At 34.6% G+C, this 12,459-nt stretch overlaps 1 protein-coding gene across 2 annotated transcripts in view; it reads right to left on the bottom strand.

The window, feature by feature from the left end:
- The window catches only part of LOC125236342 (glucose dehydrogenase [FAD, quinone]-like), a 38,314-nt gene extending 26,666 nt beyond the window's left edge, over positions 1-11,648 (bottom strand). The window contains exons 1-2 of one of the 2 annotated variants that reach the window (XM_048143114.1): positions 11,551-11,648; positions 588-621 (exon numbers count right to left, since the gene is read on the bottom strand). In XM_048143114.1, the coding sequence (XP_047999071.1) occupies positions 588-605 (18 nt within the window). In that variant the 5' untranslated portion in view covers positions 606-621; positions 11,551-11,648. The remainder of the gene's footprint in view (positions 1-587; positions 622-11,550) is intronic. The other variant, XM_048143115.1, reaches the window with a different exon arrangement.
- Positions 11,649-12,459: the final 811 nt, after the last annotated feature.

The following is a 12,459-nucleotide window of genomic DNA, read 5'->3' as shown; positions in this document are numbered from 1 at the left end:
ATGTAAATCACGTGGCAATGCAATATTATGGTATCTAGGAGCTAATCTGATGATGTAGCAGAAAAGTGGTCATAGGAACTCTGTTATGAAACGTCGTATCCCTATCGAGTAAAGGGTTTTTAGAAACGTCTCCGAGAGCAGTAGATGACTGTTGAGAGAAAGGTACAGTCGGCGATAGATACTTGGGCCAAAAATGAAAATTTTATTCGTATTTTTTTTTTCTAAAAAACACCATACACCTGTGTCAGATGTTACATCAATTGCTGTTGAGAAACGAGCTTTGTGTGTTCGATATGAGATTGACATGGTCATAGTTTTGACACTTACTTAATAGAGTTAATTGTAAAGCCCGTTTCTGAACAGCAATTGGTGTAACATCTATGGCAGGTGTATGTTTTTTAGAGAAAAATAGGAATTTAAAAAACTAACTATGCCATTCTGTTTCCTATAATCGACTTAATTATATGCCGAAGTTAATGGAATTCAATGAAAACACGGTGTATACTAATTTTTGCAAGTAAAACCTAATATAGTATTTTATGGTTGACCTAATAATCTAAGTGAAATAAAATTGAGTAAGCACTTACCTCTGCCGATCGTATCATTTTCACTGAGATTCAACTGAAACAATGTGAAATATTTGTTATTGAAGATAGTTTTGGGCAAATTGTATTCAGACTATAAATAGTTATACCTATAAGTTTAACTTTTGTTAATCATCCTCCTTGCGCTATCCCGGCATTTTCCACGACTCATGGGAGCCTGGGATCCGCTTTGACAACTAATCCCAAGATTTGACGTAAACACTAGTTTTACGAAAGCGACTGTCATCTGACCTTCCAACCCGAAGGGTAACTAGGCCTTGGGAATAAATAGTCCGGTTTCCTCACGATATTTTCCTTCACCGAAAAGTTTAACTTTTATTAATAAGTAGGTAAATGTGAAATTACTACAGACTAAATAGGAAAGTCAAAGGTTTTCTAGTATTTGAAGGTATGATCGCCCTCAGTAACGCTCTGTACTCCGACCAACTAACAGATCCTTACAAAATTAAGACAGCTATACATTTCTCCGGAGCTTTTGACATGTCATAACATAACACCACACGCGTATTATAACCATTCTGAATCATAATATAGTGGCCTATTATGATTCAGAATAGAACCCTTTCACAGTAGTACTTGTACTAATATTCTGTGGTAAAAGTCTAACTGACTTCTATAGCAAATAAAGCACGGTTTCAATACGACAGCTGAGTGGCCTAGGATTCTAATTGGTTGACTGTACCTTATTGTATTGAAAATTATATATTATACTTATGTGACTTTTCCAACTACGAGTGCCTTATTTATCCTCATTTCTTACTTTATGTCCCTTTCCAATAACTAGTTTTACTTTCGCCGAGTAAAATGTATTTAGGTACTAATCGTATACACACATCTGATTACATAGGAATAATTTATATAAATTTATCCATAATCAGCCATACCTACGTTTTCATAATTTATAGTTTATTATTTGAGCCATAGCGATCACAGACATTATTTTGAGTGTTTGGTTGGACTGATTGTCATGAAATACTTTGTTAGCATACTTTGTTTTATGCAGGTTTTACGTAAAAAAAAAATTGTTTTTATTCTACGTAGGTATATATTGTTCAAAAAATGAAAATAGAGATAATACCAGGGGCGGCTCCCTCCGCGACTCTATCGCCGCGCTACAAGTACATGCTGGCAGCCGCGAGTTCGCGGCCTAATCAGGGGTGGCGCGCGTTCTCACGGAACGCACGTTCGTACTTTCCATTGTTACTTTACGTCGCAAATATTTTTTAAGGTTCATATGCGGTTTCCGCGTGTGGAATGGCTAATAATGCTTAGTTAAATAGCCATCATGAATAAAACAAGACAATCTTACACAGATCTACTATTGATTGTCCCACGGACAAGTTCAATAAGACTTGCGATGTTGGGACTTAAAAAAATATATATATATATATATATATATATATATATATATATATATATCTAATACTGTATATACTTACATCTAGAGAGTACCCAAAACTTGACTATAATAGTGAAACATTTTATCTGAGTATTAATTCCTTTTAATCCATAGGCAACCCTATCGTCCGACGCTGCGCACGTGCGGCTCGTTTCTTTGTTAGAATTTTGTAGGCATTTAAAAAGGCGGCATTTTGTGAACATCAAAGCAGTGGGCCTTCTGAACTTGTACTATTATATATACTGTGATAATACACAGTGTTTTTATTGAATTCCGTTTACTTCGGCATATAGTTAGGTCCATTATAGGAAACAGAACAGTTCAGCATAGTTCTTTTTTTTTAATTCGTAATGTAACAGAACAAGCGTCTATGACAAGGAAATGGACTCGTTATTACATATAAAACTTACGGCAAATCAACTTTTCCTTGGCTAACTTTTTGGTGCATATTTCCTTCGGGATTTCATTGAATATTTTAACAAATAATATCTGTGATGGTTTATCACATGTTTAGTTACGTCACCACTCATAAAATTCACTATTATTCCATGCACAACTTATTGGAAAAAGCTTATTTACAAACTATATTCACATGGATGGATTGTTGACATTAACAATCTGCTCTGTCAGACGAATGGCGTTCCGATATTGCGTCTTGGTTCCAATTACAAGTCAGATAGGTAATAATCACTAATATTGATTATTATACTTCCTGAATATATCATTCAATGTAACAATTAGGAACAAATGTGATCTTTTATTGCGAAGTTACTTATTAAATTGATTTAAACAATCTTTCACAAAATAATATTTACGTAAAAATATTTATCGACTTATGGAACGCTCCACTATTGAACTAGATAGGCATCAATATCAATAGCTCTGTCTCTCTCTAAAACACGTGCAATCATGCAGATGTTACTACTGATAGGTAAACAATTATTTGCTGAGAGAACATGGACGTTAAATGTATAAGGCGTACGGCTTAGTAAACAAAGCAGTCTGCGGTATGTCTGCAGTCCGCGTTATGTCTGTAAAACATCTGCATTGTGTCTGCGGTATGTCTGCAGTCCACATTATGTCTGTAAAACGTCTGTATTGTGTCTGCGGTATGTCTGCAGTCCGCATTATGTCTGTAAAACGTCTGTATTGTGTCTGCGGTATGTCTGCAGTCCGCATTATGTCTGTAAAACGTCTGTATTGTGTCTGCGGTATGTCTGCAGTCCGCGGTATGTCTGCAAAACGTCTGCAGTCCGTATTATGTCTGGATTAAAGGCTATAAAAGGGTCGGGGCGAGCCGACGCGGGGGATTCTTAAAATATCTACAAGACTAACACTACTAACAGTGTCTCTGGCTTTCGTGTGTTACTGGTGAGTGAAGTTGTTCTGCTATTATTTCTCTGTTTGTTTTTACTTGGAAATTATTCTAAGTGATTGTAAACTTTGAAATTGTGTCTTTGTTTGATTGTGCGGGGACAATATCGTCGTACAGTTGGACTTAGACCTGTGGTGGAATTGCTTTACCATCAGTTGTGGGGTTATTTTAGTGTTCTATTTATAGTGTAGTGGTACAATTAAATTAATGTGTATAGTGAAGTTTTCTGTGCTTTGTTTCATGAGTGCCGTCAAGCAATACAAAGACTGGGTCGATGTATGGCTGGTGCTTGGAGATAAGTCTGTGTTTGGTTTTGTAGGGAGTAATTCTTGCAAAACTAAGCTTAGATTATAGCACGTAAAGGAAACTTCACTCGGTTGTTTAGTTGGTCAGTAAAATTGAACTTAGTAATTTTCTATGGGGTTATTTTGTGAAAATTATAAGCCAGATCATTGTTTGTGACAGACTGTTGTCCGGCTAGGCGCTTCTTCCCTTACGGTGTCAAACAAGGAGCGTTTAGGAGTCTTTTTGTTCCAAGTGGAGGCTTGGGCGCTTTTTTTCTATTTACAAAAGCGTGCTTTCTCACCGGTCTCAAAGAGTCCAACTGTTAGATGGAAGTGAGGACTTTCACGATTGACGAAAGACATTAGGAGTAATCCTTGCTCACTGAAGTCGGCAGTATTTGAGGCTGGGGTCCTATATATATATATATATATTTATTTACTCGGTGCTCTGGTTCATGTTGTTCATTCTATGAAAGTAGGGTTCTTTTACGATTGGTCTTAAAATATAATTGGTCAATGTGTATTTATATGGTTTAAATGGACTTTAAATGTGGTGTATACTATCTTTAACTGCTTGCTAAAACTTTGAACTCATAAAATCTCTTATTACTTAATTTACCTGAGTGTAATTAATAATTGTGGTAGCAATTTCTGATCTTTTGGTGTAGCGGCGGGACGCTAAGTGTTGCTAACTGGGTTTTCAAGGTAAATTCTATCAAATTGGCTAGGGAAACAAACTGTCTTTGGAATAAAAAGATTAGTTTGTTATAGGGTCCAGTGGCATGCGAGCGCCGTCCACTGATGAAAAGTCAAAAGCTTCGAGGAGTTAGTAGACTTACTTGTTTTCATAAAGGTTAGCGACTACTCGGTGTTTCGTTAATACATTAGAAAGGTCGAGAAGTTATGGTCTATTAGCAGTATTGGGGGAAAGGGGGGTTTAGCTAGGGAAAAAGAGACAAAACAAAAAGGGGGTTAGTTCGTAGATAGATAGCCCTTCAGGCTTACTTGCTTAGGATCCTGATAAAGTGGTTTGATCAGGTCAGGGGTCCCATACCGTATCGCAAGCCCTTGCCCAAGCCGGGACCACTAATAAGGCGTAGCGGATGATTACCAAAATATTTTTTAATATTTATTTCATGTATGTTTCACTCACTAACTTTTATTCTAAAATTTCTTCATCACGTCATTAATTTTCTCACATATAACTTTCTAGGCCTAAATCTGATAAAACACTCTTCTATAACACTATATTATTATGTTACAATAACCTTTATTCTTCTTTAAAATATAAATAAATAAAATTTTAAATATTAGTCAAAAATACAGCTGATACTCATTAAAGGATCTAGGTTATCGCGGTTTACATCGAAGGGTTCTACTTATTCACGCTAGACGATCACAAGGCCAAATTTACGGGGTATATTTAAAGGGGGGTTAGCTATACTGTTGATTAGTCAAGTAAGTAAGTAAATAAGGTGAGCGGAGGTTTAGTTACAGTAACTTTTTTCTGAAAAACACCATACACCTGCAGTAGATGTTACATCAATTGCTGTTAAGAAACAGGCTTTGTGTGTTCGATATGCGATTGACATGTCATAGTTTTGACACTTAGTGTGAGTTAATTGTAACGCCCGTTTCTCAACAGTAATCGAATACCCACCACTGGCTTCCACACACAATTCTTTAACAAATGTGCTGAAGCGCTGAGTGGTACTGAGTATTGAAGTAACATATATCTATCGCAGGTGTATGGTTTTATTTAGAAAAAAAAAACGAATTTAAGAAAACTAACTATGCCATTCTGTTTCCTATAATGGATCTAACTCTATGCCGAAGCTAACGGAAGTCAATAAAACACGGCGTATACGAAAACACTCCAAACTGCACGCGACTGTAGTGAATAAAACCCTTAATCATAAACGTACTTTAAAGTTATCAAGCTGATAAAGATCGTTTGTCCCTTTCCGATATATTGGCGTGTTAGAAAGGGACAAACGAACTTTATCGGCTTGATAACTTTAGTGAACGTTTATGAATAAGGGGGTTAAAGTATGAAAGCTAAACAGTACTTAAGAATTTCGTACTTAGATCCGTTTGTCCTATCTCTATCGCACGCTCATAATCTCTGTATCTCGATACAACAATATATAGTTACGTGCCTCATATGAAGACACAGGTCAATGTACGAAATTCTTCGTGCTTTGCGTCCCTACTTTAGGCCATCAATTCGCAAGTTCGCGGTCACAACCGTTAACCTTCATAACAAGCTATAAAATGTGACGTTCTCATGTAAAGAGTTCCACAATGTCGCTGAAGTGTAAGGACGTTCTAACTGACAATTCGTATAAAGATACGATCAAATTTCGTCCTTACAGTGAACGAGACTGTGGTATCTCACAGAGGACGTCACAAATCTCTCTCCAGTATTGTGCGTAAACTTCTAACCATATTTGCATAAATGCAAATTTTATTGTAAAACGCAGAAGCTGATGTGTTACTGGAAAGTAACGGGGCTACTTTATGTTACCGATTCACTCCGCATCGATTCACCGTTTCTGTAACGGTTTGTCCTGTCCCTGGTCCATTATTACACGGCTGATAAAATAGTAGGGGTTCTTTCTTCTTTAATGGTCAAACTAAAATTCGAAGTAAGGTTAATGCGGGCAAGACCGGCATACTTTATTTGAAATAAAGTTTGAGTGGATAAAACTAGACTATTAAAGTAGTCTGGAGTGATCCGCATGGTCCTATGGGCAAGCAAATTTTATATTATACACAGCTTTTATAATACTTTGGTGAATTAAAGTAAACTTATGTGATAAAAACCACTTTTTTAAGGCTCAAGACCGTCATATGTCCCGTAAATGAGGTTGATAACCTTCTTTTTTCAGGCCCAGACGAAAGCAAAGCCGAAACTTATAATTAAAATTAACCTAAAACACCCGTTTAAACTCGACTTTATTTCCCATAAAACCTAAAAAAGGTGCTTTACTCTTATATGCCGATCTTTCCGACTATGCACAATTTCGAAGTTACATATTTCAGGACATAAAACAATAAATCGAACGCGTTTTAAGAGCATCAATTGTACTAGACAGGAAGAACGATTATTAAATTAACACGTTACAGACATAATGCACAAATATTCCAACTGCTTCTATTTTATTTTAATTTTTTGCGTAACCATGTTGAACTCGATGGTCGAGTTCGAAACACGAATCAAGTTTTTTGTTAATATAGTGTTCGTCCTAGGGATATCTATTGAAGACCAATGGATTAAGGATGAAAAACTGGTATACCTTCGGGGGTGTAAGAAGTGATAGATATATAAATACAAAAGTTATATTCAGTAGACGGTCTTTCTGGGTAGACGGTCTTCTCCACACTGGCATTATCATTGCACTGTACGGACGGCAAATTATTACGAACGGCACTTATAATGTGTAAGGGAGTCCCCTCTATCAACAAACTGTTCTGCAGTTTGGCAGAAGAATTAATGATGTCAAAAAAGGGTTTATTTTGAGAATAAACGATTTTTTTATTGCATAATTATTTATCTTGATCAAGAAAAATGTAAACAGTAATTTACTATTCAAACATTTGAAACTTATCCGCGATTGGCTCTTTTCCGGCAGAGCTTTTCAATAATGTACTATTTTGAAAAGCTTCACATATTTTTCTTAATCCAATCTTCTAAGATCCAAAGAAAATATTCTTAGAGCAGTTCGACTTCCTCAACCTAAAAATTTACACTTTTACACATATCGCAGGTATAAGAGTTCTTTTTCTGTCACAGTGTATGTATGTATCACATACTTGAAGAATTATGTATGAAAAGAAACGCATTTGTACGAGACAGCAGCTCATTAAATGTCTCGAAATTGTGTGAACTACTTAATTAAGACAAAAATAAAAAGGATCTACTTAATCAGTGCCTTAAGAGGGCTTTCGTGTTAAAAATAGTGAAATCGCAACCGAGCGCTCGATCATACCGTGTGTGGTATCAAATTAAAGGGCTTTGCGAGTAGTTTATAAATATATATCACATTATAGGACTTTTTCTACTTGGTCTAACAAAATATGAGAAAATGTCCAAAAGTGGTAATAATTGTACCGGTGAAGGCTCGTTTTCAAAAAATTGGCAAAAATCAATAATAGCAATTTATAATCACTAAGGCATAACAGCAATTTAAGTAAGCGTTGCAGATTAATTTAGTACAAAACTTACTTCGATGTGATGTAGATTTTCAAAGAAATTGTCACTTAATTTTAGGTAATTTCTGAAAAAAATTGAATTCGCCTTAGGCTAGTTTACTCTTTTTCAAAAACTTAAAATAAAAATGTAGTCTGAAATGATTGTGGTACAGGATATACGAATTATAAATTTACCCGTTTTAATATTCAAAATTGTCCAAATTTTACAAATAAGATCGACTGATTCAGCTCTATACGTGCGTTTTTCTAAACGTGCATTAGAGAAAAATTCATAATTAGTTTAGTGAGTTAGTTTTCAAAAATCCAGTCTTATAAAAATCAAGATAATAAGATGCTCTAACTGGAACTCGAATTAAATAAATCTATTGGATAACGGAAAGTGTAGTATTTCACCGACTAAAACTATCAATTTTACATTCTTTTGACGTTTTTTTTGAAAGCAGCCTTAATATGTATGCCAAATAATTAATTAATTATTGCTATATTACAGAAAGGATTAATTATTGCTATATTGTCATAAATTTTAGAAAAAAATAAGGTAAAAAACATAATTAACTTTGAATCTACCATCCTAAAAGCGTTTTCAAATTATCCGATCCCATATCGGAAGTAGAGAGGATGCGGTGGGCGCGGCAAGGATGGCGCCTTTAATACTTATGACATCTGTCCTACGTCTGACATCGGATCGGATATACACCCTGTTTTTATTGAATTCCGTTAACTTTAAGGGAAGATTCATTACATCAAATACAATTAATTTCTCTAAGAAACTAGCGTCTTAACTTTTGCGGTTATCGAGTTATTAAAAATAATAAAGATTATTTGTTTTGACATGTGCCGTCAATCACTTGACACTAACTTAAATGTTGTCTCTCACACTAATAAATTCATTTATTATGTATGAAAATTATGATTTTTGTTTTTTGCGAATTTATCTAAAAATGATATACAGGGTGGTTTCTGATAATGAACCTAACCACGTGTCGAATTTAACGGAAAACAAAAAAACACGGTGTATATTTATTGAAAACGCTTTGAGCAAAAGGTTGGCGATTATTATAAGATCCGGCAATGGTGTAGGTTTAGAGATAACATTGAATTTGTACTCTACGTAGACTAAGTATTCATTCATTCACATTGAGGAAACGTCGCGTTTGGTATGGTTTTTGTTTGACGACGTCGTACCTATCCACGGGTTTAAAATTTGTCCTCAACAGGTATTTTTATATGTTACTAATTACCAACATTTAAGAATGTATGCAGAAACTTGGTTTCCGGTTCTTATAGGTAAATTATCTCACACAAATAAATTCAGTAAGTAACGTTTAAAATAAATAAATAAATGCTTAAAGAACATTATCTATCTCTCCCTTAGTGATCGTATTGCTATTTTTACTCTGTGGTTGGTATGATTGCTGTATATTTTTGGTTTGATACTATATACCTATCTGGCTTGTTGTATATTACTATTTAAGTATGTTTATGTAAGTCTATTTATATTCTCTTATATGTGTATATGTTTATTCAATTTGTGTGTTGGAAATTAGAATAATTATGTTTTTTTTATTTCGAAGCACCTACTCTTTTTGATTATGTTTTTTATTTCCGCTACCCAAAGGTTGTCTGGTAGAGATCGCTCTTTAGCGATAAGACCGCCTGTTGTCTGTCTCTATTTATAATCATGTGTTTTGTCTCCACTGTATCTTTTGCTGAGGTGTGCCAATAAAGAGTTCTATCTATCTATCTATCTATAAATAGATATTATTTCAAAACTTAATTGATTAGTATTCGTTTATTTTACCTCATTTAGTTTTAGTAATTTTAATATTGTCTCCGGTTTTCACGATAGTTACTCATGAAATAAAACTATGGAAACAAATTATATCACGTATAATGAATTTACAATTCATCCCGACGTTTCGTGTAAAGTGTTCGAAACGTCGGGATGAATTGTAAATTCATTATACGCACCATAATTCGTTTCCATAGTTTTATTTTAGTAATTTTCTTAATTAAATATTATTAAAACAATAATATTTAGGGCAAGTTGGATTTCAAGTGTACCTTCATATTATCTTTGTTAATGTAAACAAAAATAAAATAGAACTGTGTTAATATTTATATCTACCTCTAACTTATCCACTAATTAACTTTTAACGATGTGTTTTTATTTTAATCTAACTATACATTGCCGTTAAGGTTTTGTCGTCATTAAGGTTTCAATGTCGAGTGCAACATTTGCAATCCTTGTCATACCCTTCTACAGAATTAAATACATCCTTACTAATATTATAAATGGGAAAGTGTGTGTATCTGTTTGTTTGTCCGTCTTTCTCAGCGAAACGGAGCGACGAATCGACGTGATTTTTTAGGTGGAGATAGTTGAAGGGATGGAGAGTGACATAGGCTTCTTTTTGTCTCTTTCTAAGTTTTCTAACGTGAGCGAAGCCGCGGGCAAAAGCTAGTAAGAATATATTTGAAAATGTTGAATATGTATTGTTGACAATGTAAATACTTATTCGTGTCAATCGAATAAGGAAATGTCACTCAGATAATTAGTAAAATTACAGTTGATTATTTTGATGAACTAGATCGGTCTGATTTGTTCGCTCAAGGTTTTGATGGCCAATTTGTAATACAATTGGAGTTTTCATTCCTACTATGTATGATATTATAAAATGAAACTAATATGAATCACGCCGACAAAATGGTAAAATAAAAACTGACCGATTTTAAGTCTGAATTATGAAATTTTACACTGAAACCAGACTTAAAATCTTTGAGTAAAAACTTTGAGAATTTTATAAATTGTGAGAGTGCACGACAACCTCCCACTTTGTCGATTGCTATAAAAAATCGCTTTGTCAGTTTATTCATATAAAGATACAAGTAAATCTTGCCTTAATGGTAACCGACAAAGTGGACGTTTTACTAAACGCACTCATTATCGGGAAATGGTCTGAAATTGAAAAGGAACGCAATACTGAACGGTGCCCGACATGCTATTGACTGTTCTTTTATTATTAATTTTAAGATTTTATAGCATTGTTAAACAATTAAATTGTTATGGCCTCAATACAAGATCTTGTTAATACTATTCATGACGCGCATGCTTTTTATAGCGATTATTATTTTATAAATCTAAACCAGCTTACAAATTAATGACAATAACAAAAAAGTATGATCTACGTCAATGTGAAAAAACTTTGACCCTAAATTTTGATTGTCCGCTCCAACGTCTACAGAGGACTGGTTGTTATTTTGGAAAAAGAAATTGAAAATTGCACCAAGTCTCTTATTTTTAAATTAAAAAAAGTTCGTAAAGCTTTTTAAAAATTCTATTTAAATTCAATCAATTGGTTTCAGTTATTAGTTCAAATTTCGTTCGTCAAAATCAGCTCAGTAGCTTTAAAGCTCCGATGGATCACACGCACGTAACACACATACAATTATCATACATTTTCTGCTGAAATCATAGCTCTTGCCGGCACTAATCATTATTATTACAAAATTTTGTACCTACATGAAAACATGACCACAATTTACCACCCTCATTTTAAAATGGACCAAGTTTCTTATTTTCAAAAAAATTTTTTTTTCACCTAAAAATATACAATATTAAACTCAGTGCTTACAACGTATTCTAATAATTTCACACATGTAAACATTTACCTGATCTTCCCAATCACGTGTACACACTAGCACGACACAACGCGACGACCGCTTATGAAGACGCGCTGTCGACAGCGCGCACTCGGATCAGACTGATGATATACAAGAACACAGATGAGCGCGGGTTTTCCCGACCTGGCGGCTTTTTGGACTCCTCATACAATGCATTTTGACTTTGACATTAGGGTGACGCATTTTAATAATTGAATGTGATGCTGATGCGTTATCGGTTATCGGAGATTTAAAATGAGGGTCGCACAGGCCACTTGCACCATCGAAAATGGAGGGTTAACCCTCGGGTTAACCCACCATTTTATATGCAATTTGACAGATGACAGCCCGCTAAGCGCTAACCCTGAGTTATGTGGTGCAAGTGGGCATTAGTGACAGATTGAGCTTTTTGGCAAAATTATACCTAGGCTCGGAGATTAATAGAATCAAAAACCAATTTAAAAGTAGAACAGTACTGCCTGTACTGATAATCGCACGAGACAATTTTGTACACCTGCATAGTGAGTAAAACATAGCTGTGACATTAATGTATTTATCACCTTTTCTGTAATCTGTGTTTAACAATAGATTTATTGATTAATTGCCTTGGGTGTGACCAACTCACGGTCTCTGGATCTATGTATATTCCAGCGATCGGATCAAACTAATGTTGTACAAGAACAGATGAGCGCGGGTTTTTCCGACTTGGCGGATTTTGGACACAACCAACACATACAGTGGTGCATTTTGAATTTGACATTAGAGTGACGCATTTTAATAATGTATGTATGCGTTATCGGGGATTAAAGTGAGGATCACTTAGTAATGTTTTGTTGAGAACTTTTCGGCATAAAAAAATATATAAAATAAAAATACTTAATACCAACATCTAGATGTTTCTAGATTATTATGTTGTTA

This window comes from Leguminivora glycinivorella, chromosome 19 (genome assembly GCF_023078275.1).
Source record: "Leguminivora glycinivorella isolate SPB_JAAS2020 chromosome 19, LegGlyc_1.1, whole genome shotgun sequence".
NCBI lineage: Eukaryota > Metazoa > Arthropoda > Insecta > Lepidoptera > Tortricidae > Leguminivora > Leguminivora glycinivorella.
This window is presented reverse-complemented; position numbering and strand designations above follow the sequence as displayed.